The following is a 27,989-nucleotide window of genomic DNA, read 5'->3' as shown; positions in this document are numbered from 1 at the left end:
GACACTTTTTTTTTTAAACAAAACTTTATTGGTAATAGTTTTCAAATATGTTTACAACAGCACACTGTTCAAGAGGAAGTCTCGTCCTTCGCAGCACACAGGTTGAATCGCCCCCGCACCCACCCGGGGCCCCACCCCAGGCCTGAGAACTCCTCCTGGGATGGAGAGAAGTTATGAGAGGGGGAAATATGGGGATGAATGGGGTGGCTCCCCAGCGGCTCCCCACTTTTCTATTACGAGAGAAAAAAGCACAAATGAGACAGTGGGGGAGAGGTGATGGACAGCTGACAGCTAAGCTGGAGGAGGGGCGCCCAGGATGGGGGAGGCGGAAGCTGGTGGGTGAGTAAAACAGGCAGCCCCTCCCCAGCAGCTCTAGCCTTGAACCTCGGGCCATGGCGTTGGGGGACTTGGCCTCTTCTGTTCCCTTTTGCAGGGATGCCCTCCCCACTCAGCTGAGGGAAGACCGGACATTAAAATCTAGCGGAGAATAAAATTAAGGAGTTGGGGGAAACGCTGTTGGGAGGAAAGACTTGGGCTTGGGGCTCCCCCTCTGTCTTTTTGGGGGATGACTCCTCTTTGGCAGGGAGAGGGGCAGCTGCTTTGTCTGGCTCTCAAAGCCCAAGTGTGAAGACAGGTCTGTTGGGGAAGAAGAGAGCGGAGGCTTCCTAAAGGGGCCTAGACCTTGGCAGGATTGGCAGAGAGGATTCCCCAGGGAGGGGCCCAGGGGAGATTAGCAGCGGGGAGGTTCAAACCCCAGCGCCTCCCTTTCCAAAGTCAGTCTGCTTCTCTTTAAAATGGATTTGGGGAATGGGGGGACATGAGAGGGGTGAGAGTAGAGGAAGGAGGGAGGCACTGGTGGAACTTAAATAAGATTTTAAATTGTTTTTTAAAAAAAATTCTAGCAAGCAGCCCACTGAACATGTCACTAAAAATCTCTCCTTCCCAGTAAGGATTACTCCGAAAGGAAGGTTGGCGCTTCGTTCTTTTGCCCTTAGCAAGTGGGGCCTGTGGTTGGGTGGGATGGGGGTGTGGGTGGGGGCTGGAGTTAAGTGTGAGCCCCTCTTTCCACACCCTGTCCCTGGATACACCAGCAAGACCTGGTCTGACTGGAGTTGAGAAACTCGTTTAAAACAGGCAGAAGTAGGCTGGGTGGGGCTGAGGGGCTGGGGAGCTGTGGGGCTGTGGGGAAGGAGGAAGGGAAAAGTGGGGGAGGGGGCAGGAGGGCAAAGGGGATGAGGGGGAGCAGCTGGTATTTCTGTCCCTCTGATTATCTGGGCTTCCTGCTCCCCCTAACCCTGGAGGGTGGGGTGGGGATGAAATTAGATGCAAGGAACTCTGGGGCCCTCTGGCTGTTCAATCCAACCCTCCCACCCCCCCACCAAAAAAAAAAAAAAAAAAGAAAGAAAAGAAAACCCATGGGGGCACAGGCACACCCCTAAAACTCAGAAAACTCCTTGCCACACTTCTCATTGATGGAGACCCGGATTTCTTCTTCCTCATAGTCGTCGAAGTTACTCGTATCCCCAGGGCCTTTAAACTTTGGTATGAAGGGAGCTTCCACCTGGAGAGGGATCAAGAATCACCCAGACCTCAGCATTCAACATAATCATTACTGCAACAATAAATGCAAATGGCCTAACATTCAAGAGATATTTACTCTGACTCAGGCCTGTGCTTACCATTAGGTTATGGATTCCTCTTAACAGCCTGAAACTCTTAATGTAGCCAACTCATCAAAGGGGAAATTATTTCCCAGAGAGAGGCATCTGCTGCACAAGGTCATGGAATGGCCAAATGACCCCAGAATCCCATTTCTAGACCCCACTGCTCTAAGCTCTCTACTCTAGGTTGCTCCTGAACCTGTATTCTCTTCTCTTTCTCTCTATTGGCTGTCCTCCCTGACTCGTAGCTTGCTCCCAAACCCTCAGCAGCTTAAAGAGGGGAGACCCACCTTCCTCTGGTAGATGGCGATCCAGTCAGTTGTAGCAAACCACTTGTGGTTCTTGATATCATTGACCCCATTCTTGAGGTTCCCAAAGCGCTTGGTGAGATCTACCTGCAGGAGGTTCCGCAGCAGGTCCTTCAAGTCAGAGCTGAAGTGGGAAGGGAACCGCACCTGGAGGAAGGGGTACAAGGACAGGGTAGGAAGCTAGTCTGGAACTTGGGGAGCCCATGAGGCTTCTTTCTCCATCCAACAGTCCTACTGGGTGGGGGCCTCCAAAGCTGAGTGCCTGCTAGCATCCTGTAAAACAGCTCCTTGAGCCTACAGTACAGTTTCCAATTTAGGAAGTGATACTGTGGCCTGAGAATCTGCATTTCTTTAAAAACTTTAAAAATTCAAGAGCTAGTTATTTTAAGTTTTTGTAGAGACAGGGTCTCACTATATTGCCCAGGCTGGTCTTGAACTCCTAGGCTCAACCGATCCTCCTGCTTTGGCCTCCCAAAGTGCTGGGATTATAGGCGTGAGCCACCGCACCAAGCAAGAATCTGCATTAAAAAAAAAAAAGTCTCACTCTGTAGCCCATGCTGGAGTGCAGTGGTGCGATCTGGGCTCACTGCAATCTCCACCTCCTGGGTTCAAGAAATTCTCCTGTCTCAGCCTCCTGAGTAGCTGGGATCACAGGCTCACGCCATGACACCTGGCTAATTTTTGTATTTTTAGTAGAGACAGGGTTTCACCATATTGGTAAGGCTGGTCTTGAACTCCTCACCTCAGGTGATCCACCTGCCTCGGCCTCCCAAGGTGTTGGGATTACAGCTGTGAGCCACCGTGCCTGGCCCAATAATCTGCATTTCTAACAAATTCCACCAGCAATGGTGATGCTGGAAAGGGGTCCCCTTTAAGAACCATTGCTCTAAGGCAAGTGCTATGATGATTTCCATTTCAGAGAACGGAAACTGAGGCTTGGAAGTGTTAAACAGCTCTTCCAAGGTCACATTGAGGCATGGGATGGGGCAATTTCATCTCAGCTCTACTGGACTCTAGAACTTGTATTCTCAGCTGCTGCTGCTGCCGCTGCTGAAGGCATCTCTGCTGGGGTTCAGAGACTTCTGAAATATTCATGCTTATGACAAACTTTTTCTCTCCTCTCTTTCTGCATAGCTAAGGCTTTTCCATTCTTTAAAGCCCAGCTCAACTCTTCTTGAAAGTTTTCCCCATATGCTCTGAGCCCACAGCCTTGTATGCAAGTCATCACTGGAGTTATAGTTGCAAGAAACGACTTCTTGTTCCTGCTGTGCCTCTTACACGCTGTGTGACCTTGGCCATGGCTCTTAACCTCTCTGGGCCTGTGCATGCCTCTCAGATGTGGGGCAGATATCCCAGGGCTGCACGAGGGAGATAATACCACTGAGGGTGTGGGGGAACTAGAAAATGCTACAAAGAAGGGAGTCATGTGCATCTTCTCCTATGGGATCTTCTGTGATTTCTTTCTTTTTTTTTCCACTCTGGGCCATTTTCTTTTTTTCTTTTTTTTTTTTTTTTGAGACGGAGTCTCGCTGTGTCACCCAGGCTGGAGTGCAGTGGCCGGATCTCAGCTCACTGCAAGCTCCGCCTCCCGGGTTCATGCCATTCTCCTGCCTCAGCCTCCCAAGCAGCTGGGACTGCAGGCGCCCGCCACCTCGCCCGGCTAGTTTTTTTGTATTTTTTAGTAGAGACGGGGTTTCACCGTGTTCGCCAGGATGGTCTCGATCTCCTGACCTCGTGATCCGCCCGTCTCGGCCTCCCAAAGTGCTGGGATTACAGGCTTGAGCCACCGCGCGCAGCTTTTTCTATTTTTTTTTTTTTTTTTTTCTGAGATGGAGTCTTGCTCTGTTGCCCAGGCTAGAGTGCAGTGGCGCAATCTCAGGTCACTGCAACCTCTGCCTCCTGAGTAGCTGGGATTACAGGCATATGCCACCACACCTGGCTAATTTTTGTATTTTTAGTAGAGACAGGGTTTCACCATGTTGGTCAGGCTCATCGTAAACTCCTGACCTCGTGATCCGCCTGCCTCGGCCTCCCAAAGTGCTGGGATTACAGGCGTGAGCCACCGTGCCCGGCCTACTCTGGGCCATTTTATTGGCAGTTTCTATTCCACCCGTGGCGGATGCCTCATCTTTCCCTTTTTTTGAGACGGAGTCTTGCTCTGTCGTCCAGGTTGGAGTGCAATGGCGTGATCTCGGCTCACTGCAACCTCCGTCTCCTGGGTTGAAGCAATTCTCTGGCCTCAGCCTCCCAAGTAGCTGGGATTACAGGTGCCTGCTACCATGCCCAGCTAATTTTTGTATTTTTAGTAGAGATGGGGTTTCACCATGTTGGCCAGGCTGCTCTTGAACTCCGGACCTCGTGATCCACCTGCCTCAGCCTCCCGAAGTGCTGTGATTACAGGCGTGAGCCATCGTGCCAGGCCTTCCTCTTTCCCTTTTAGTGATGCTATGTGTCCAGCCGGGCACCCCACTTGCCTGAATTTTTTTAAAAGACTGTGTCTGGCTCTGTGACCTAGGCTGGTTTGCAGTGGCACAGTCACAGCTCACTGCAGCCTTGAACTTCTGGGCTCAAGCGATCCTCCTGCCTCAGCCTCCTGATGAGCTGGGAATACGGGGGTGCACCATCATGCCCAGCTAATTTTTAGCTTTTTTTTTTTTTTGAGAGATGGGGTCTGGCTTTGTTACCCAGGCTAGTCTGGAACTGCTGGCCTCAAGCCTCCACTTCCCAAGGTGCTGGAATTACAGGCGTGAGCCATTGCACCCAAATGCAAAGTTTCAAAGCCAATCAGTGGCAGAGCTGGGACTGGGGCCCGGACTGGGGCCCAGGCTGAGCCTGAGGACGCTCCCACCACAGTGTGGTGACTCTGGGCCGACCAAAAGCTCCTGTGTAGGAGATGCTGGACCAAGTCGGGGGATGGTCGGGTCTTCCCAGCAAGGTGGTTGAGCTGAGGGCACAGGTGGGGTCCCCAACCTCTCTCCTGCTCTCAGTGCCTACGATGATTACCTACTCACCAAAGTGTGATCTTGGCCAAGACACATCCCTTTTCCCAGCCTGTTTCCTCACCTCTCCTGCAGAGGGTGCCACCATCTCAGGGTGTGACTGATGCGGGGATTCTAGGGCCTGGTGGATGGCAGGCACTTTGCACCTGTCATAGATGTGAGCTGAGATGGTTTCAGCACCCCTCATCCGAACCCTCAGTTAGGCAAGTCTGGGTTTGGGAGAGGAAGCATGGGCTGTAAACGCTCAGTGAGAGCACTCCTTGGTGAGGCTGCGGACAGCACCTGGGAACAGGAACCAAATACACTGGTTTTTCTGCCTTGGAATTTGTGAAAACTCACACTAACTGGGACAAGGAGTGACAAGGAGGGTTGCCTGGCAGGGTGGTTTATGTTCTGCGGCCAAGAAGTTCCTGTGAGGCTTGGGGTTGTGGAAGCCCTTGGGATTCTGGAACGTGGGGTTGGGGCTGGACAGCGAGGGGGGCTCGAGGTGTTGGCCTCAGTGTGGCCGGTGCGTCCAGCTTCACCACCTGGCCTGACTTAAGGAACTTCTAGATTATTCTGACAACAAGCAGGGCTCCCCAGGGAGTAGGACGGGTGAGCAGGGAAGGGTCTGTTTCTTCCAGGGCTGTGTCCCCGCAGCCGGACCTCACCTTCCCAGAGACGATCTTCTCATAGATCTGGATGGGCTGGTCTGCGAAGAAGGGCGGGTAGCCAGCGGCCATTTCATAGATAAGAACCCCCAGGGCCCACCAGTCCACGGCCTTGTTGTAGCCCTGGAGCAAGATGGGGGGGCACAGGGTGAGGAGGGGGCGAGCAGGAGAGCAGAGCCGGCCTCGGGAAGGGGAGGGCTGGGGAGGCGCCTACTTTGCTCAGGATAATCTCAGGGGCCAGATACTCAGGGGTGCCACACAAGGTCCAAGTGCGGCCCTTCACGCGCTTGGCGAAACCGAAGTCTGTCACCTGTGGGCACAAGAACAGGCAGTTGGCAGGAAGGGAGGGTCCAGGCCACGGCTTCCCCGGGGCTGCCCCTCGCCCAGCCTGGTGGGCACCTGAATGTATCCCTGCTGGTCAATGAGCAGATTCTCCGGCTTCAGGTCCCTGTAGATGAGATCCAGCGAGTGCAGATACTCGAAGGTCAGAACGATCTGGGCCGCGTAGAAACGGGCATGGGGCTCGCTGATGGGGACAAATGGAGAGGTGAATGTCAGTGGCCATGCCCCAAAATGGTCCAGCAGGTGGCCCTGCAGAGCCTTCCCCAGAGGAAGACACCTCCAGTCCAGCTGTCAGAAACGTAAGGCACATGATTCTTAGATAGCCCGACATGGGAAATAGCCTGTAGGTCCACCCACAGGAGAATGGAATCACAGACTGAGCTATAGTCATATCATGGAATTCCACTCACCACCACCACTGCCAACAGGACAGCCCATGCATCCACTCAACAACGTGGCTGCATTTCAAACTGACTATGTTAAAGCAAAAGAAGACACAAAAGAACATGAATGATTCCATTTATATCATGTCCACGCCCAGACAAAACAAAGGCACGGTGTTTGAAGTCAGAAAGGACAACTGCCTTTGGCGGGGAGGTGACGTGTCAAGAGAGGGATTTGGCCCAGCGCGATGTCTCACCCCTGTAATCCCAGGATTTTGGAGGGTCCAGGTGGGAGGATCACTTGAGCCCAGGAGTTTGAGACCAGCCTGGGCAACATAGACAAGACCTCACCTCTGTGTGTATGTAGATATGTGTGTGTGTGTGTGTGTGTGTATATTTTTTTTTAATTATTTTTTTTGAGATGGAGTCTTGCTCTGTTGCCCAGGCTGGAGTGCAGTGGCATAATCTCGGCTCACTGCAAACTTCGCCTCCTGGAAACAAGTGATTCTTTTGCCTCAGCCTCCTGAGTAGCTGGGATTACAGGCATGCACCACCACGCCTGGCTAATTTTTATATTTTTAGTAGAGACAGGGTTTCACCATGTTGGTCAGGCTGGTCTCGAACTGCTGACCTTGTGATCCGCCCGCCTCGGCCTCCCAAAGTGCTGGGATTACAGGCGTGAGCCACTGCACCCGGCCTCCACCTCTGTATATTATTGAAAAAAAAAAAAAGAAGAAGAAGAAAGGGATTCAAGGGAATTTTCTGGGGTGATAGAAAAGTTCCATATACTGTTTTAGGTGGAGGTTAGGTAACTGTATACAACTGTCAAAATTTGTGGCATGGAACATTGAAGAACTGTGCATTTTATTGTATGTAAAGTGAATCTATAGTTTTCTATCTAAAATACAACTACAAGGCCAGCATGGTGGCTCATGCCTGCAATCCCAGCACTTTAGTAGGCCGAGGGGGGCAGATCACCTGAGGTCAGGAGATTGAGACCAGCCTGGCCAACATGGTGAAACCCCATCTCTACTAAAAATACAAAAATTAGCCAGGCAAGGGGGCATGTGCCTGTAATCCCAGCTACTTCGGAGGCTGAGACAGGAGAATCACTTGAATTCAGGTGAAGGTTGCACGGAGCCGAGATCACGCCACTGCACTCCAGTCTGGGTGACAAGACAGAAACTCCATCTCAAAAAATAAAATAAAACTACATATGTAAACTTATAAGTTAATAAGACAAATTTTTAAGTTAAATTTTTTTTTTTTCTCTGAACAGGGTCTCTGTTCCCCCATTCTGGAGTGCAGCAGCATGATCATGGCTCATGCAGTCTTTTTTTTTTTTCCTTTTTATTTTTTTGAGATGGAGTCTTGCTCTGTCATCCAGGCTGGAGTGCACTGGCACGATCTTGGCTCACTGCAACCTCTTCCTCCCAGGTTCACGCCATTGTCCTGCCTCAGCCTCCCAAGTAGCTGGGAATACAGGTGCCCACCACCACGACCTGCTAATTTTGTTTTTTTTGTATTTTTAGTAGAGATGGGGTTTCACCGTGTTAGCCAGGATGGTCTCGATCTCCTGACCTCGTGATCCGCCTGCCTCGGCCTCCCAAAGTGCTGGGATTACAGGCGTGAGCCACCGCGCCTGGCCGGCTCATGCAGTCTTGACCTCCCAGGTTCAGGTTATCTTCCCACCTCAGCCTCCCCAGTAGCTGGGACTACAGGAATGTACCACCACACCTAATTTTTTTTTTTTTTTTGAGATGGAGTTTCGTTCTTGTTGCCAAGGCTGGAGTGCAATGGTGCCATCTGGGCTCATTGCAACTTCTACCTCCCGGGTTCAAGCGATTCTCCTGCCTCAGCCTCCTGAGTAGCTGGGATTACAGGCGCCCACCACCACGCCCAGCTAATTGTTGTATTTTTAGTAAAAATGGGGTTTCACCATGTTGGTCAGTCTGGTCTCGAACTCTTGACCTCAGGTGATCCACCCACCCCGGCCTCCCAAAGTGCTGGGATTACAGGCATGAGCCACTGCGCCCAGCCTATTTTTTCTTTTACTTTTTGTAGATATGGGTCTTGCTATGTTAGGCTGGTCTCAAATTCCTGGGCTCTAGCAATCTGCCCACCTTGGCCTCCCAAAGTGGGATTATAGGCATGAGCCACAGTACCCAGCCTGTATCTTAAACTTACAAATTTATGTATATAGTTTTATTTTATGTATAAAAATATGTATTAAAATCTACACATATAAAACTATTGATCTATATAAAATGAAATAATAGTATAATTTTTATTTTATTTTATTTTTTGAGATGGAGTCTCGCTCTGTCGCTCAGGCTGGAGTGCAGTGGCGCGATCACTGCAAGCTCCACCTCCCGGATTCACACCATTCTTCTGCCTCAGCCTCCCAAGTAGCTGGGACTAGAGGCGCCCGCAACCACACCCGGTTAATTTTTTTGTATTTTTTTAGTAGAGACAGGGTTTCACCATGTTAGCTAGGATGGTCTCGATCTCCTGACCTTGTGATCCACCCGCCTCGGCCTCCCAAAGTGCTGGGATTACAGGCGTGAGCTGCCACGCCCCGCCAATTTGTTTTTTTAAGAGACAAAACCTCACTATGTAGCCTAGGCTGGCCTCAAATTCTTGAGCTCAAATGATCCTTTCGCTTCAGCCTCAGGAGTAGTGGGATTACAGAGGCATGCCACCTTTGGGGCTCAAAAAATGCACAAAATCAACAACTTCATCTTTTTCTTTTTTTTTTTTTTTGAGACGGCGTGTCACTCTCTCACCCAGGCTGGAGTGCAGTGGTGTGATCTTAGCTCACTGCAATGTCTGGCTCCTGGGTTCAAGTGATTCTCCTGCGTCAGCCTCCCGAGTAGCTGGGATTACAGGTGCCTGCCACCACACCCGGCTAAGTTTTGTATTTTTAGTGGAGACGGGATTTTGCCATGTTGGCCAGGCCGGTCTTGAGCTCCTGACCTCAGGTGATCTGCCCACCTCGGTCTCCCAAAGTGCCCGTGAGAACCACCGCGCCTGGGACCAACTAAAGTTTGGACACCTAAGTTGCCATGTTTGCTCTGTTTTGTTTTGTGGTGGTTGAAATATCACACATTCCTCAGCGTAGGGGAAACAGAAACCCACAGGGTCCTGGGAGACCACCTGCATGTTCAAGCATGCTGGACTCCTCTGCACTCCCAGGGGGCTTGGTCGTGCACTGCCACCTGTGGACACCCGACAGCCTGATGTGATGGGGGGTGGCCTGCTTACCTGAACCTTCCAATCCGCCGTAGGTGTGAGAACATCTCCCCACCGGGCACGTATTCCATGACCATGTATAAGTTTGAGTTGTCCTGTGGGAAGCAGTGGCTGGTCAAGGGCCCACTCCCTGAGACTTGGACCCTATCTGAAGGCCTTGGGGGCCTCCTGGCTGGTGTTCAAACATTAAATGACAACAGTGATCCTGGCTCTCCGTAGGAATCATGTTCTAGGGACCAGATGCTTTGCTGGCTGAACCCACATGTTGCATTTCATTCTGCCCAGGAAGCAGGGGCGACCCTTACCCTGCTGTTAATGGGTGAAAGTGAGGGCTGGCTCATAGATGTGTCAGGAGCTGGTTAGCCTGCCCTGGCCGGAGAGTGAACTCTGTAGTACCTTGTTCTGGGAGCCTGAGTAAGGCTTTGAGGTCACAGTTTTGTCATCTGTAAAATGGGATCATGATGGACTACAAAATTAGTGGGACCCAGAATAAAAAAGGTGGCCCCTGGTTAAAAAATTATTATGGAGGGCCGGGTGTGGTGGTTCATGCCTGTATAATCCCAGTACTCTGGGAGGCCGAGGTGGGTGGATCATTTGAGCCTAGGAGTTTGAGATCAGCCTGGGCAACATAGTGAGACCCTGTCTCTATAAAAATACAAAAATTAGCTGGGCATCATGGCATGCACCGGTAGTCCCAGCTACTCAGGAGGCTGAGGTAGGATTGCTTGAGCCTGGGAGGCAAAGGTTGTAGTGAGCTGTAATTGCACCACTGTACTCCAGCCTGGGCAACAGAATGAGACCTTGTCTAAAATAAATTAAAAATAATAATAATAATAAATAAATAAATAAATAAATGGCTGGGCAGGGTGTCTCACATCTGCAATTCCAGCACTTTGGGAGGTCGAGGCAGGCGGATCACCTGAGGTCGGGAGTTCTAGACCAGTCTGACCAACATGGAGAAACTCCGTTTCTACTAAATACAAAATTAGCCAGGTGTGTGGCACATGCCTGTAATCCCAGCTACTTGGGAGGCTGAGGCAGGATAACTGCTTGAATCCGGGAGTCGGAGGTTGTGGTGAGCCGAGATCACATCATTGCACTCCAGTCTGGGCAACAAGAGCCAAACTCCATGTCCAAAAAAAAAAAAAAAAAATAGGCTGGGCTGGGCACAGTGGCTCACACCTGTAATCCCAGCACTTTGGGAGGTCAAGGCAGGCAGATCACTTGAGGTCAGGAGTTCAAGACCAGCCTGGGCAACATGGCAAAATCCTGTCTCTACTAAAAAAAAAAATTAGCTGGGCATGGTGGTGGGCACCTGTAATGCCAGCTACTCAGGAGGAGAATTGCTTGAACCCGGGAGGCAGAGGTTGTAGTGAGCCAAGATCGCGCCACTGCATTCCAGCCTGAGCCACAGAGTAAGACTCTGTCTCAACAACAACAAAAAATTATTACAGATCTCAAGACAGCAGCAGCAGCAGCAGCAGCAAAGCATTAAACTAGGTGTGGGGTCCCTTGGAGCATAGACCCTTGTGCTTCTCTGGGTCGAACGCCCATGAAGCTGGCCCTGAGTGGCCTTTCCTGTTTCTCATGACTACAGCTTTGGATGGCACCCAAAACGGCTCCCAAAGGGCGCTCAAGACGTGCCTGCAACTGTCATGACAACCCCACCAGGTTGGAACTGGTATGATCCTCATTTTATTTTACAGATGAGAAAACTGAGGCTCGGGGAGATAAGTCTCTTGCCTGGGGCCACACATCAGGAAGTACTGAGCTGGGAACTGAGCCCTGGCTGCCTGGGACAGCATTTGTGCTCCTGGGTCAGGCTCTTGCCATAAACCAGGTGCTGCTTTTGAGGGATGTTATTGAGGTTGGGTGACTCGCCAAGGGTATCGAGCTACAAATTAGCTGGCCCAGGAACTGAACTTGGGTCTACCAGAGTCCCAGCCTGACTCCTGTCCCCTGGTCTCCCTCCTCCAGGGATCTTGTTCTTCCACAAAAGAGGGCAGCCACTGATTGTCCTCAGCTCGACCCCAGCCCTGGGGGCCAGAAGGCTGGGACCCAGTGCAGTGACCTTGCCCCTTGGCCACTGGGACCCCACCTTGAAGGAGAACTCGAGTTTGACGAGGAACGGAAAGTTGACGGCTTGCAGGATGCGCTTTTCATTCAGGGTATGTTCGATCTGTTTCAGCTTCACCACCTGGGAAGGGTGGGAGGGGAGGGCAGAGAGGAGGGGGAGGTGAGAGGGGACTCATTTCCCCTGATGCCTGGAACTAGGGATGCCAGAGCCAGGCCGGTTCCTTCAGCCAGAATCATTTGTGTGCCTGTGGCCTGTCGGGCCCTTGGCTGATGCTGAGGACACAGCATCAGGGAGGCTAGGGGCTGCTTGTCCTTGCAGGGCACAAAGTCCAGGACAAAGAATACATGGGTTACCCCCAGAGAGGTCAGAGCTGTGATGGAGTGCATCTTGGGGTTGTGGAGAAGCAGCCCCCAAGAAGCCCATGTAAAGTACCTGGCATGGTCTGGGGAAGGGGGAATCAGAGAGGGCTTCCTGGAGAAAGGGGCAGCTGAACTGAAATTGAAAAGACAGGCAGGAGAAGTCCAAGGGGTGGCTTCTTGTCTAGATCACTCCACACAGCAACCTGAACCTCAGGCTAACTGCTCCTCAGCCATCAGCTGTCTCCTAATAGCAGATGCCATGAGGAGGCACCTGACACCTACTCTCTCACTGAATCAGGACAGGAGCCCTAGAGGCCCATGCTGGGAGTACGCCGGTTTGGAAGACCAGATACAGAGAGGGGAGGTGACTTGCCCAAGGTCACACAGCTGGCTGATGTCAGGCTGGTGTGTCACACGTAGTCAGCCTGGTCCCTTGGTTAGCTGTCAACTGCTTTGCTCATATAGCTGTGTCCTCACAGTCTATACCTGCCCTGCCCAGTTCAGTCTCCATTAGCCACAGGGGGATGCTGGACCCTTGAAATATGACTGGTCGGCTGGGGAGCCAAATTCAAACATTTTAAGTATCTAAAATATAAATTTAAAAACTGACACCAGCTGGGCATGGTGGCTCACGCCTGTAATCCCAGCACTTTGGGAGGCCCAGGCAGGTGAATCGCCAGAGCCCAGGAGTTTGAGACTAGCCTGGGCAATGTAGCGAGACCCCCATCTTTACAAACAACAACAACAACAAAAAGCAATTAGCTGGGCATGGCACGACTAGGGTCCCAGCAGCTTCAGAGGCTGAGGTGGGAGGATCATTTGAGCCCAACTGCACTTCAGCCTGGACAAGAGAGCAAGAAGACCCTGTCTCAAAAACAAACAACCAGCCTGGCCAAAATGGTGAAACTCTGTCTCTACTACAAATATTAAAAAATTAGCTGGGCGTGGTGGCGGGTTCCTGTAATTCCAGCTACTCAGAAAGCTAAGGCATCGCTTGAACCCGGGAGGCGGAGGTTGTCGTGAGCCGAGATCACGCCATTGTACTCCAGCCTGGGCAACAAGAGTGAAACTCCATCTCAAAAACAAAACAAAACAAAACAAAAATTAAACACTTGATGTAGGTACTGGTGACTTTCAGGCATGGTTGGAACAACTTGGGCATGTGAATCTGCTTTTTCTTTTTTCTTTTTTTTTTTTGAGATGGAGTCTCGCTCTGTCGCCCAGGCTGGAGTGCAGTGGCGTGATCTCGGCTCACTGCAAACTCCACCACCCGGGTTCACGCCATTCTCCTGCCTTAGCCTCCTGAGTAGCTGGGACTACAGGCACCCGCCACCATGCCCGGCTACCTTTTTTGTATTTTTAGTAGAGATGGGGTTTCACTGTGTTAGTCAGGATGGTCTCGATCTCCTGACCTCATGGTCTGCCTGCCTCGGCCTCCCAAATTGCTGGGATTACAGGCGTGAGCCACCGCGCCCCGCCTGAATTAGCTTTTTCAACTTCTCTGTTTTTTCTCCTCTTTCCAGGAAAAATGTACCCTCAGAGTTGAGACCTGTTGTAAGCATACAATGGACACTGGATTCTAAAGACACTTCAGTACAGAAAAAAAGGAAATATTTCCGAAGTCATGAAGGACTGGGAAAAAAACAAAAGGAATGTAAAATGTTTCATTAATGATATTTTCACATTGATAATATATGGAAATGGTAATACTGTAGATATACTGGCTTAATTAAAACATATCATTAGGCTGGGTGCGGTGGCTCACATCTGTAATCTCAGCACTTTGGGAGGCCGAGGCAGGCAGACCGCCTGAGGTCAGGAGTTTGAGACCAACCTGACCAACATGGTGAAACCCCGTCTCTACTAAAAATACAAAAATTAGCCAGGCGTGGTGGCGGCATCTGCAATCTCAGCTACTTGGGAAGCTGAGGCAGGAGAATCACTTGAACCTGGGAGGTGGAGGTTGCAGTGAGCTGAGATCATGCCACTGGGCGACAAGAGTAAGACTCTGTCTCAAAAAAAAAAAAACAAAAAAGCCCCAAACATGTCATTAAAATGAATTTCATGAATGTCACCTGCTTCTTTCACTTTCTTTTTTAATTACAATTTTTTTTTTTTTTAGAGATGGGGTCTGGCTGTGTTGTCCAGGCTGGAGTTGAACTCCTAGGTCCAAGTGATCCTCCTGCCTCAGCCTCTCTATTAGCTGGGACTACAGGCATGCGCCACCATGTTTGGCTCTTTTTACTGTTTATGATGGAGCAAAGAGAAAATTTAAAATCAATTCTGTGGCTTGGATTACATTTCTGTTGGTTATATTGCTGCTTTATAGCAGTGCCCGGTATAAAGTTGGATCACAAAAATATTTACGGGAAGAAAGTCCACGTAAACACCGCTTCCCCCAAGAATGCTCCTGGCCTCCTCCCTTTGGACTGGTGTCTGACTCTGTGTCACAGTGCCTGGCTTTGAATTCATGGCTGGCCTGGAGAGGGAGCTTTGGGAAGGCAGCACAGGGCCCTTCTGACCCTTGGAGCTGGCACATTATGGGGGCTCGGGGAATACTGGGTGAGCCTGGCGTGGTGGCTCATGTCCATAATCCCTGCGCTTTGGGAGCCTGAAGTAGGAGATCACTTGAGGCCAGGAGTTCAAGGCCAGACTGGGCAACACAGCAAGAGACCCCCTGCCTAAAAAAAAAAAAAAAAATTAGCCAGGCATGGTAGTGTGTGCTTGTAGTCCCAGCTACTCGGGAGGAGCTCAGGAGTTTGAGGCTACAGTGAGCTATGATCACGTCACTGCACTCCTGCTTGGGCAACAGAGCAGGATCCTGTCTCCCCGCAAAAAAGCAAGTGGCCAGGCGTGGTGGCTCACACCTATAATCCCAGCACTTTGGGAGGCTGAGGCAGGTATATCACCTGAGGTCAGGAATTCGAGACCATCCTGGCCAACATGGCGAAAACCCGTCTCTACTAAAAATACAAAAATTAGCTGGGTGTGGTGGCGGGTGCCTGTAATCCCAGCTACTCGGGATGCTGAGGCAGGAGAATCGCTTGAACCAGGGAGGCGGGGGTTGCCGTGAGCTGAGGTTGTGCCACTATACTCCAGCCTGAGCAACAGAGCAAGATTCTGACTCAAAAAAACAAAGCAAGTGAGTGAATGGGTGGATAGGGCACTCCAAGGAGTGGGCACAGTCCAGGCAAAGGCGAGGACGGGCCACCTCACCTTCTGTTTGTCGAGGATCTTCATGGCATAGTGGTTCCCGGTCTCCTTGTGTTTCACCAGCATCACCCGCCCGAAGGAGCCCGTGCCGAGGGTCTTGATTCGTTCAAACTGATCCAAGTGGGCTGTGTTCTGTGGGCAGAGGGGTCAGCAGGCTCAGGGTGCATCCTCCCCACGGCCTGCTGGGCTAAGGTCTGAGGCATCCCCTCTGCCACCGGCAGAGGGGGCCCTGGGGAGCACGTAGGGTCAGCGGGGTTGAGGACGGGGGCGGAAAATCAAGATGGCAGAGGGCGCATTCCTTAAAGCGGGTGGCAGGGGCCAGATCCGGCCCTGGCCTGGGGCCTGGGAGCTGCTGGCAGCTGTGCTGGGGGCAGGGGCGGGCCGTTGGAAGGGGTGGTGGGATGGGGGTGCCTGGCATTGGGCAGTCAGGTGTCTCCACACAGGAGCCCCCATGGGCACCTAGGGAGTGAATGGGGAGGGTCTCAAGCCTTCTACGGAGTTTCTGAAATTCTAGCTGTGTTGCTGGGATGCAGCCAGGGGGCTGGGGGTCACCAGCTCACCCCTCCCTGGACTCTGTACGCGGTGGCCTTACCTGAGCGGGACTTTCCCATTTTTTAAGAAAATCTTCTTTGGCTTTGGCTAAGAATTCTTTCACTGAAAGGGAGAGAGGGGAGAGTTAGACAGAGACCTCCATTTCGCCGGGGCGGGTTCAGGTGATTTCTGAGGAGATACTTGTAGAAATTAGGGTACAGTTCCCTCAACCTAGAGCCTGACCTTTTTATGGTGCCTCTGGGGGCCCTGGCTGGGCCGTGGCCTGGGCCTCCCTTGCTACAGAGAGGTGGGATCCAGCTGCTACTCCATCCAAAGTGGGGTACAGAGAGTCTCAGGGGTCACTCCCAGGGGAACGGAGGGAGGCACCCAGGCAGGCCAGCCCACCCCCACTCGCCCCAGTTCTGACCGACATTCCACGGCCAGGGCCGACGCCAGCCGAGGTATTTATAGCCTTGGGATTTGGCTGTTCCTCTGGCCCCTTCTCTGGGGAGGCTGGGCCTGTGATGGAGGCCTCGGGGGCTCGGGTAGCAGGCGCCCTTGGGGGGCTCAGCTGTCACCTTGGCCCCCAGCTGGCCCTGTTCCTCTCGTGTCAATCGCAAGGGCATTGCTCCAGAGCTGGTTCAAGGGAAGTCTCGCCCGATGCCCACTCCTCGGCCCCACGGCATCCCAAGGCGAACATCACCGCCTGGCTAACATTGAAACTTCCCCGGCAGACCCTGTGCCGGCTGCTGTCTACACTGTCTCATCTGACTCGCTCGGCAACCTGCCTTGTATCCATTGTGTCCGTTTAACAACCCAGAAAACAGGCTTGAAAACAGTCATTCTTATCTCTGCTGAGACGCAGCCCAGCAAAGTGGCTAAGGGCCAGGACTTGGGGACAAGATCCAGTTCAGAGCTCAGCCTGGTCTCCGATGAACTCTGTGACTTTGGGCAACTGATCTCACCTCTCTAGGCCTCAGTTTTTCTCATCTGTAAAGTGGGGTGGTTTTTTTTTTTTTTTTTTGAGATGGAGTCTCGCTCTGTCACCCAGGCTGGAGTGCAGTGGCACGATCTGGGCTCGCTGCAAGCTCCGCCTCCTGGGTGTGCACCATTCTCCCGCCTCAGCCTCCCAAGTAGCTGGGACTACAGGCGCCCGCCACCTTGCCCGGCTAGTTTTTTTTTTTTTTTTGAGACGGAGTCTCGCTCTGTCGCCCAGGCTGGAGTGCAGTGGCCGGATCTCAGCTCACTGCAAGCTCCGCCTCCCGGGTTTACGCCATTCTCCTGTCTCAGCCTCCCGAGTAACTGGGACTACAGGCGCCCGCCACCTCGCCCGGCTAGTTTTTTGTATTTTTTTTAGTAGAGACAGGGTTTCACCGTGTTAGCCAGGATGGTCTCGATCTGCTGACCTCGTGATCCGCCCGTCTCGGCCTCCCAAAGTGCTGGGATTACAGGCTTGAGCCACCGCGCCCAGCCTTTTTTGTATTTTTTTTAGTAGAGACGGGGTTTCACCGTGTTAGCCAGGATGGACTCGATCTCCTGACCTCGTGATCCGCCCATCTCGGCCTTCCAAAGTGCTGGGATTACAGGCTTGAGCCACCGCGCCCAGCCTGTGGGGTGGTTTTAAGGAATGAATGAGTTCATCTTGGCAAAGGGAGTTGAACAGTGGCCCATGTGATGTTAGTGCCAGATAAATGTCAGCTACTATTATTTTTTATTTTTAAAATTATTATTATTATTATTATTGAGATGGAATCCCACTCTATTGCCAGGCTGGAGTGCGGTGGCAAGATCTCAGATCACTGCAACCTCCACCTCCCAGGTTCAGATGATTCTCCTGCCTCAGCCTCCCAAGTAGCTGGGATTACAGGCACCTGCTACCACGCCCAGCTAATTTTGGTATTTTTAGTAGAGACAGGTTTCACCATGTTGGCCAGGCTGGTCTTGAACTCCTGACCTCAGGTGACCTGCCTGCCTTGGCCTCCCAAAGTGCTGGGATTACAGGCGTGAGCCACTGCACCCAGCCTATTATTTTTTAAATTGAGGTATAAAATATGGGGAGAAGGTCGACGCTGGCGGATCACGAGGTCAGGAGATCGTGACCATCCTGGCTAAAACGATGAAACCCCATCTCTACTAAAAATATTAGCCGGGCGTGGTGGTGGGTGCCTGTAGTCCCAGCTACTCGGGAGGCTGAGGCAGGAGAATAGCGTGAACCCGGGAGGCAGAGCTTGCAGTGAACCCAGATCGCACCACTGCATTCCAGCCTGGGAGACAGAGTTAGCTCCGTCTCAAGAAAAAAAAAAAAAAAAAAAATATGGGGAGAGAGGCTGGGTGCAGTGGTTGACGTCTGTAATTCCAGCACTCCGGGAGGCTGAGGTAGGTGGATCACGAGGTCAGGAGTTCGAGACCAGCCTGGCCAACATGGCGAAACCCCATCTCTACTAAAAATAAAAAAATTAGGCCGGGCACAGTGGCTCACTCCTGTAATCCCAGAACTTTGGGAGGCCGAGGCGGGTGGATCACTTGAGGTCAGGACTTCAAGACCAGCCTGGCCAACATGGTGAAACCCTGTTTCTACTAAAAGTACAAAAAAATTAGCCAGGCATGGTGGCTGGAGAATCGTCTGGACCCGGGAGGCAGAGGTTGCAGTGAGCTGAGATCATGCCATTGCACTGCAGCCTAGGCAAGACTAGAGCGAGACTCTGTCTCCAAAACAAAACAAAACAAAACAAAAAAATTAGCTGAGCATGGTGGTGTGTGCCTGTAATCCTAGCTACTTGGGAGGCTGAGGCAGGAGAATTGCTTGAACCCGGGAGGCAGAGGTTACAGTGAGCCGAGATCATACCGCTGCACTCCAGCCTGGGCGACAGAGCAAGACTCTAAGAAAAAAAAGAAAAAATAAAATAAAATATGGGGAGAGACCAGCCATGGTGGCTCACATCTATAATCCCAGCGCTTTGGGAGGCTGAGGTGGGCAGATCACTTGAGGTCAGGAGTTTGAAACCAGCCTGGCCGACATGGTGAAACCCTGTCTTTACTAAAAATACAAAACTTAGCTGGGCACGGTAATGCATGCCTGTAATCCCAGATATTTGGGAGGCTGGGGCAGGAAAATCTCTTGAACCTGGGAGACAGAGGTTACGGTGAGCCGAGATCGCACCAGTGCACTCCAGCCTAGGCAACAGAGTGAGACTCTGTCTCAAAAAACAAACAAACAAACAAAAAACCAGGGAGAGCTGGGAATGGTGGCTCACACCTGTAATCCCAGTGCTTTGGAAGGCCGAGGTTGGAGGATCGCTTGAGGCCTGGAATTAGAGACCAGCCTGTGCAACATAGCAAGACCTCATCTCTACAAAAAATAAAACAATTAAAAAATTAGCTGAGCGTAGTAGTGGTCCATGCCCGCAGTTCCAGGAGGCTGAGGCAAGAGGATCTCTTAAAACCCAGGAGATTGAGGTTGCAGTGAGCTGTGATTGCACCACTACACTCCAGCCTGAGCAAGAGTGAGACGCTGTCTCAAGAAAATAATAATACTCTGGGAGGCTGAGTTGGGGGGATTGCTTGAATGCAGGAGTTCAAGAACAGCCTGGACAACATCAAAACCCTCTACAGAAAATAAAAACATGAGCCAGGTGTGGTGTTGTGCACCTGTAGTCCCAGCTACTCAAGAGGCAGAGGCGGGAGGACTGTTCAAGCCCGGGAGGTAGAGGCTGCAGTGAGCCGTGATTGAACCACTGCACTCCAGGCTGGGTGACAGAGTGAGGCACTGTCTCAAAACAAAAAAAGTAATAATTAAAAAAAACCCAAAAACAAATATAGAGGCATTGAGCGTTCAAATTTTTTTTTTTTTTTTTGAGACGAAGTCTCGCTCTGTCTCCTAGGCTGGAGTGCAGTGGCATGATCTCTGCTCACTGCAAGCTCCGTTGCCTCCTGGGTCCACGCCATTCTCCTGCCTCAGCCTCCCGAGAAGCTGGGACTACAGGCGCCCGCCACCACGCCCGACTAATTTTTTTTGTATTTTTAGTAGAGACGGGGTTTCACCGTGTTCACCAGGATGGTCTCGATCTCCTGACCTCGTGATCCGCCCACCTCGGCTTCCCAAAGTGCTGGGATTACAGGTGTGAACCACCACGCCGGGACGAGCGCTCAAATCTTAAATGCGCAGCCTGACAGATTCTTGCATTACGGACTTGTCCTTTAACTACCACCTAGGGCTACAGGGACCAGCCCCTCGCTGAGTGTTTTCTGTGCTTCGTTCTCACCCTGTGGGGTGGGAGCTGCTGTTATTCCCACTGTACAGATGAGAAGACTGATCAGGTCTGAGGTCACTGACCCGCCCCCACTTCCCATGAGATTAACTACTTCACTGCCGACTCAGCCACTGGTTTCAGCGCTGAGTCCAGGGCACCAGGGTGGCCAATGTGGACAGAACTGCCTTCAACCCCCTGATGTTCCTGGGTTTGCTACCACCCTGAGGGACCCGGTACACTTGCCCTTTGGCATTGCTGGTCTTCTGCCTGCCAGGAATCCCACATGGCCTTGGGGGGAGCCACCCCCGCTACCTGTCCCCAAAGCTCTCCCTCAGCATTCAGAGAGAAGAGCCCTCATGGGGCTAGAAAGTGGTAGATGGTGGCTGGGTGTGGTGGCTCACGCCTGTAATCCCAGCTGCTCAGGAGGCTGAGGCGGGAGAACTGCTTGAACCTGGGAGGCAGAAGTTGCAGTGAGCCGGGTTCACGCCATTGCACTCCAGCCTGGACAACAAGAGTGAAACTCTGTCTCAAAAAAAAAAAAAAGAAAGTGCTAGATGGGGGATAGAGAGAGATCGTGGCCAAGAAGGCCCCACAAAGAATGACTGGGTCAAGAGGGGACAGGCAATGAGTGGCCAGGAGTCCTAGATGGGTACCTGGCTGGGCCACCAACTAGCGCAAGGGCCTGAGCCTGGGGGCTGCACCAAATCCAATGCTTTCACTAGCAGAACCTTTGTTTGTGTGTTTTGTTTTGAGATGGGGTCTTGCTATGTTGCCCAGGCTGGTCTCTAACTTCTGGCCTCAATGGATTTCTCCACCCTAGCCTCCCAAAGTGCTGGGATTACAGGCGTGAGCCACTGTGCCTGGCTTCACTAATAGAACCTTTGTGACCAAAAACATCTTCCCTGGAAACCTCCAAATAATCCACACAGAACTCAGCAGTGGATGGGGAGGGTGGAGGGTGCCCTCTTGGGATTCTACCTTCACCCACACAAGAAGGCAGAGAGGTGCCGGGCTTCAAGGGAATCCGAAAGGTCTGATCCGTTTTCCCTTTGCTCTTAGCAAAAGGGAAAGAATTGCTGAATCCTGCACCTCCCTGACTCTCTGAGCTCCCAACCTCTGGCTGTCCGCTGGTGCCCCATGGAGCAGTTCTACAGGGTGCCTTGCTGTTAGCATGGCCCTTCTCTGGCCTCTCAAAGGACCAGAGAGCCCAGGCTCTGGTGCCACTAGCCTTGTGAGCTTGTCAGATTTGGGGATGGGGCATGGGGGAGGCCAGTGTCAGGAGGAGCAGGCAGAGAGAGGGATGATGGGGGGAGGGGCAGGTAACCTCACTCAAGTGGCCCCACACTCACCTCTGCTTCCTGTCTCTTCCAGCAGAGGGTGGAATAAAGGATGGGTGGGATGGGGTGATCTGGGGGCCTTCTGTCCCCTGGCCAGGGAGGCTCAGGGTGCTGGCTGTCGCTCAGGCCCCCAGAAGGTGTGGTGCAGGTAGCCCAGGAAACGTACAGCCAGGTGGGCCCAGAGGAACAGCTGCAGCCACAGCTGGAAGGTGGTCTCCGACTCCCCACCCTGGCTGCTGCCTGATCCCAGATCCATCCCTGGCCCCCACTGGGCTCTCCCTGGAATCTTCCTTTTGCTGAGAAACCAGGAAAACGCAGAGCCTCTAAGTCAGCTTCCTTGGGAAGGCCTCAGGGGACCAGGGAGGAGGAGCTGGTTGCTACAGAAGCTTTTAAAGGTACCTGCTCCAAGCTGGCCAAGGTTTGCAGAGGGCTTCCTTGGCAGGAGGCGATGGGAAGATTCTCCCGAGGGTGTCCCTCTGGCTGGCCTGTGTGCCCCAAGGCGGGGCCATAAAGCTAACTTCCCTTTCCTGGGACTTCACTGCTCCCGGGACGCCAGGCCCTGCCTTCCTCAGTGGGCACTGGACTATGCAGAGGACAATGCCTGGTGTGCCCAGAGCAGTGCCCACTGGGCAGAGGGGAAAGAGTTAAGGTTCTGGATCAGGCAACAGCCAGAGACTCCCTGGGGGCTAAAGAGGCCCCCAGAGCTCTCTTAATTCGCTGAAAGAACAGCTGGAGAGAAAGGCTTGGGGCAGGGGGTGACAAGAGCCACCCTGCCTCCTCCCCTGAACTCCCTTTCAATGTGGAACCCCCAAATCCTGCTATCCCGAGAGAGAAAATGGGTACATCTGGCTCTTTGCTTTGCTCCTATGCGGGGGTGGAGAGGGGAACGGCATCCTGGGATGTCCTTGGCCTCTGTCAAACCTTGCCCTGTGCTTGGCTCTACTCTCGGCCATGAAAGTCCAAACCGGAAACGAGCGGCTAAACCCAAGGGTGGGGGAGGGGGAGGCAGCCTTGACCATCTTCCTCCTTCTTTCCAGATCCCAAAAGAAGCGGAGAGTCAGTGGCAGCCTCTTTGAGAGTGCCCAGTACCCAGGACCCCTGCTAGCAACAGGAAGTGGCAGAGGATGGTAACCCAGCCAGCTGCTGGCCTATACAGCCTGCCGCCCTGCCCACATCTTCCACACGGGGGGTGCCAGCTCCCACTGTGGTCCAGATTCCCTTTGGGCTCATAGAGAAAACTCCTTGACTCCCCTTGAAAAGCCAGGGCCACAGCAGAAGGCAGAAATCTAGAAACTCGCCCTGGGAATGGGGAATTGCAACAGCAGAATATCAATTTGGGCAAGGGGCTCGGGGTCTCCCTCGGAAGGAGCCCAGCCTCAGAACCCCCTTCCGCCAGACAACAATCTCAGACCCTCTGCCCTTTTGAAATCTGGCTGTCCTGGGAATTCTGGGGCAGGAATGCTCAGCCTGGGCTGGGCCCCCTACTCGAGGTTGGCTGATTCCTCCAGTGGAGCCTGGATTCCCTCCTCTGGGCTTACCATGCCACAACTCTGAGCTGGACCCCAACACTGGGATGGCTCATCCCACAGTCTGAGCTGAACCCCAACACTGGGATGGACCTCTCCACCACCCTTCTCTGAGCTGGCCCCCCTGCTGGGTGGACCATCCTCCCTTGTCTGAACTGGGCCACCGATCCCCTCTGTTCTTCCCCAGCCCGCACAGCCTGGGGCTATACAAAAGGCGTTTCCAGGGCCAGCCAGGGGTTCACATCCTCCTCCTCTTCGCCTGTGCCCCAGACCCCTCTGCAGCCCTTCCCTGACTTGAGGGGCGGCGTGTGCCTGGGAAGTTGCTATAGCAACAGGGCTCAGCCTCACCATCGCTGGAGTTGGAAGCCATCGCTCAGTCCTGTTCTCAGGACACCGGGACTACGGTGACTGGGAAGGCTCATGAGACCTACCGTGTCTGCTCGGCTGTCCATCCTCAGAACCCTGCCTGCAGGGGGAGCTAGGGAGAGGTGGGGTGGGAGCAGGAAGAGAAACCCAACCCAGAGGCCACTTGGGTGCAGAGGAGGGACAGATAGGGCCCTCCAAGTTTCTATAGACGTGGTTGCGCTAAGGGGAGAGCTGCCTTGACAAGACCCTCTTGGGCACCCATACAACTGCCAAGGCACAGAAGGTGTTTGGCCTTCTTAGGCATCCATAGTATGTTACATGGCACTAGTTCTTCCCATCTAGGGTCTTCTTGCGGGGTGCTTTTCTCTCTTTGCCGGGATCTGCTTGTGTCCTGGGGATGGGGGGGGGCTCCCTTTTACCAGCTCTGCCTCTTCTCCTATGGGCCAGCTCCCAGGGGTATCTTCAGCCAGTGCCAGCCACGACCTGAGCCCCACTTGGCTGTCTGACCTGGGCGCCTGCCCTCTGGGGCCGCTGCTCCCTCTCCATTCTTCGAACCTGGCCAGCGTCTGGGACTTAGTCTTTTTTCTCGGCCCTCTCAGCTCTCCCAATGGCTTTGCCATCTTTGGGTGTAGATTCTCCCCATTCCACTCCAGGGCTCATTCTGGATCCCTGGCCTCTTGGGAGGAGGCGGAGTCTGTCCTGCCCTGGCAGAGATGGTACCACAGGGGACTGCAGGATGCTTAACTGGTGCCTCCCAAGGCCTGGGCATTTTCCTGACCCCAGTCGGGCCGGCGTCTGGCAGATGAAATCCAGGTGCCCCCTGCAGGCTGGCCTGGCTACTGCCCCCGCCCCTGCCCCACCCTTATAAGAAGGCGAATTTTGTCTCACTCTATCCTCTCAGAATCAGAGCGCCTCAAAGCAAAGAGGGACTTCCTTCCTTATCTTATTTCCTTCTCTGGAAGCCTCTGGGAGGAAGTACAGCTTCGGGCGTTTCTCAAAGTGTGACATGGTCCCATTGGCAGAACATGACATGCTTTTCGGGATGTTTCATTTATCTAGTTATACTGTATTTAATGTGTATCAGAGAAAATATAACTGGCATAGCAATCCCATGATTTCATTTATATTATTGTTTAGAATGAGCTCCAAGTTTACATCTGAACAGAAGTGAGTACAATTTTTATTATTTTAAATTAAGAAAATATGATAGAGTAAAAATCTGGGAGGCTGCTGAAAAATGTCAGAGTCAGGAAATTCTGGGGTCCAAGAAGTTTGCTGGTAGATGGGTCTGGATGTGAATCCTGCCTCTGTGACATCATCCTGTCATGGCTGTCATTTCTGCCAGAGGGCTCCTTTGGAAAATTTGGATAACAGCCCGTTATGAAAGTCACTAGAGTAGATATATCTATCTGCCTGGCCATTTAGCCTGTGGCACAGCCTAGATGCCCAATAAATAGTAGCTCTATTTTACTGTGATCATTCATTCCTGGGTGTCTGACCTGTGCTCTGAGAGAATCAGTGGTTTCTTCCAGAGCCTCTGATCTTTTTCTTGGGATCCTTTTTCTTGTGTGGCTTTCCACGCGCCACCACATGTGTCTGATAGCCTTGAAGGTTTTCCAGGACTGTCATCTCCCCAACTTTCAACTGAGCCACTGTAATACATAGCTGCCTGCCTCCACCTTCCACCTCCTAGCTGGCCTCACCTGCTGGGGGCCTGACTCCTCCCCCTCTGCCAAGTCCCCTCCAAGCTCATGCCCAGACCTTTTTTGGACACTACCCACCTGCTCCTCTGTCATCAAGCACTCAGCTACAGGCACTTCCCTCCCCGGCCCCCGCCCATTGGTGACATGTCAGGCCTCTTCATGATTGCTCTGTGACTCTGAGTTCTGCTATTTGAATCCGTATAGGAATATAGTTCCCTGGCTTTCATACCTTTCTGGGAGGGGGCATTCAGGGAACTCAGATGCTGGGGTTTGAGACCAAAAACTGGCCTTCCTTTTCGACTAATAGTTCTATTTCTGGGTAAGTGGACAGGGGATCCCAGCCGCCTTCCAGCTTTCAGACTGGCGTGACAACAATTTAAGAGCTATAAGAATTGGGAATGGGGTTCAAGACCATTTCTGATGGTATTTCCAGATAGAGAATCTATTTCTCTGGCTGGCTGGAAAAGGCCAACATAATTTGGGGGCAAGTGGGTGAAAAAGGTCTCTCTCTGGCTGAGCCCTGGGAATGATCAGAATCACTAGACATCAAAGCAAATCACTAGACATCACCCATTACTCTCTTTGACTGCCTCCCCCTCCAAGTGCTCTTTCTGACCATCCAATTAAAACCAAATGAACCTCGCTAAACCTCACTAAACGCAGACACTTTTCATCCCAAGCCAGGAGCGGTGGAAGAAGCCCCAGACACTGGGTGAATGACGGAGCCTCAGTTGTGAAACGACCATTTATTGAGGGGCCCTCCATGGAGCCTAGAGCTCACTGCAAGGCAGGAAATGCGAGGGGGCTCTGCCACCACCCCCCTACCCCAACGCAGGAAAGAGGACGCAATGAATTCCAACAAGACCAGCTCAAACTTGGCTTTGGAAGCACTGAAGCAGTTCTCTACGTTCATAAACAGTCTGCTACCCCAGTCAGGGACAGACGCTTGCTTGGAGGACGGAGCCCAAGCAGAGAAGCAGAATGACAGAGTGACAGGATGAGTGAGGCAGAGGGACCCAGAAAGATCCTGTCCCCCATGCCAAGTGACACAGAAGAAAAAACAATGCTGGAGGTGGCTCTGGGAAATGCTCAGGGGGTAGGATGGGTTTGGAAGTGGGGGCTGTGCTAAGGTGAAGAGGGGAAGGGCAGGAGAAAGATGGCGGGGGCTGGAGGGGGGAGGGGTGTGGTCACCAAGTGGCCAAGGTCCCTGCGCGGTGGAGGCAGACAGACCCCATCGCATTCCCAAACTGGCAGAAACATGGGTCGGGGTCAGGCAGAGGATCCCATAGGCGAGAGAAGTGAGTGAGGAAGTGGGGGGATTAGAATCTGGGGAGAGGGGCCAGGAAAGGAGGGGGTAGGCTGGTGACAGGGCCCCATGTGGGGCCCCAGCGGTCATACGTGCCATGGTTGGCAGTGACAGCTGGGGGGGAACACGGTCTTTGCAGTGTGGGGCGGCCCTAGGGGAAGGGGACCCCTACAGGGGGTACTCTGCGGGCCCGCGGGCCCCAGCCTTGGACAGGCCGGGGCAAGGGGCGCTGGGGGGTAGGCAGAGAGGAATGGGGGGGCCCCGTAGGGGGAGGGGCCAGGCGATGATGGACAAGGCCAGGACTGGCAGCGCAGGGCCAGGATCGGGGTCACGGCCGGGGCACTCACCGCTCTCCTGCTCGCTGCCCTTCTTGGCGGCGGCGGCGTTGCCCATCGCGGCGGCGGCGGCCGGGACCGGTCCCGGAGCTGCGGCGCGGCGGGTGCTGGCGGCGGCCGGCGGCCCCGGAGCGCGCTGGGCGGCGGCGGCGGCGGCCCTCGGGCTGGCTGCGCTAGCTGCGGCGCCGCGACCCCCGCCCAGCCCCTGCTTCCCGCGTCTCTCCGCGCCCGCCCGCCCGGGAACCTCAGCCCAAGATCTCTGCTGCTGTCCGTGACGCCCCCGCAGCCCGCCGCTCATTGGCCTAGGCCGCCCTGACTGACGGCTTCACGCCGCCGCCCATTGGCCCTCCCGCAACCTTCCCGCGCCGCTATAGGCTCTCGATCTCGTGACGTCACCGCGGACTCTCGGCCATTCACGCGCTCGTGAGGCCGCAGCTGGGCGGGCAGACGCGTCCGATTGGTCGAGGCGCTGGACTGGTCCCGGGGTCCGCCCCGCGAGGCCGCCGATTGGCGGAGGTGCCCTGTTCGGCAAGCCCCCAGCAGAACGCTCAGTGTCAATCCGGGGATGAGAGGGCGGGGCAGAGGCGCAGTCTGCGGGCCCGGGCCGGCGGGGCGGGGCGGCGGAGGCTGGCGGGCGGCCGCGCAGCTCTCCGAGGCTCAGGAGGCGGCCCCGGCGGGCGCCCGGCCGGCCCCGCGCGCGCCGCAGTCCCCCGCCCCCGCTCAGTGCGGCAGCGGCTGTCGGCCAGCCGGGGTTGGCGCCGCGGCCTGCCCGGCGCAGCCGCTGACCACCTGCCAGCGGGGGAGGGGCGCGACCGGCGCGCGGGTCAGAGGTCGCCCGGCCGCCGCCGGCGTCATTCATAAGGCCTGGCGCTGGGCAGCCGTGGCCAGGCCTGCTTGGGGGCCAGGCCGCGGGGCCTCCTGGGTTTTCCCAGCCGCAGTCAGGAGGATACCGGGCCCGGCGCAAGGGGTGGCTGGGAAGGGGCGCTCAGTGTCCACCCCTTTGCTGGGTCCTAGCCCTGGGCTCCTGCCAGTAGTAAGAGCTGGCACCCACTTAACGCTCCTTCGCACCACACTACCATCGCGTAGGTGCTACCATCATCACTCCCATTGCACAGATGAGGAATCTGGGGTACAGCCAGGCAGATTCCCTGCTCCCATTCCCCGTCTGTATTTCCTGTCGGCAATGCAAAGGGAACCTGCCCCTTCCTTCGGGATCTTCTTTCAGTACACACTTAGCCGAGGACAGTCGGGGTTTCCCAACTGCGACATTACTGACGGTGGGGCTGGATCATTCTCTGCTGGGGGGTGTCTTGCGCACCACTGGGTGTTGAGCAACATCCCCCGCCTGTACCCACTGGATGCCAGTAGCCCCTCCTCTTTCTTCCTGCTGG

General features: G+C 53.7%; 1 protein-coding gene across 2 annotated transcripts; it reads right to left on the bottom strand.

Annotated features, from left to right (window-relative positions):
• Window positions 1–5: 5 nt before the first annotated feature.
• On the bottom strand, window positions 6–26,892 carry PRKACA (protein kinase cAMP-activated catalytic subunit alpha). 2 transcript variants are annotated; one of them, XM_033196064.1, is made up of 10 exons: window positions 26,611–26,892; window positions 15,837–15,898; window positions 15,248–15,376; window positions 11,694–11,792; window positions 9,608–9,690; window positions 6,018–6,144; window positions 5,833–5,928; window positions 5,619–5,741; window positions 1,952–2,116; window positions 6–1,561 (listed from the first exon to the last, which is right to left on the bottom strand). In XM_033196064.1, the coding sequence occupies exons 1-10, from the start codon at window positions 26,654–26,656 to the stop codon at window positions 1,436–1,438; spliced, it is 1,056 nt and encodes a 351-aa protein (XP_033051955.1). In that variant the 5' UTR covers window positions 26,657–26,892; the 3' UTR covers window positions 6–1,435. The 2 variants fall into 2 exon arrangements, with proteins under 2 accessions (XP_033051955.1, XP_033051956.1); XM_033196065.1 differs by lacking the exon at window positions 26,611–26,892 and adding an exon at window positions 23,237–23,289.
• Between the last annotated feature and the right edge of the window lie 1,097 nt (window positions 26,893–27,989).

The sequence above is a fragment of the Trachypithecus francoisi genome, unplaced genomic scaffold (genome assembly GCF_009764315.1).
Source record: "Trachypithecus francoisi isolate TF-2019V2 unplaced genomic scaffold, Tfra_2.0 Lachesis_group5, whole genome shotgun sequence".
Taxonomy (NCBI): Eukaryota; Metazoa; Chordata; class Mammalia; order Primates; family Cercopithecidae; genus Trachypithecus; species Trachypithecus francoisi.
Note: the sequence above shows the minus strand (reverse complement) of the source record. Positions and strands in the feature narration are given on the sequence as shown.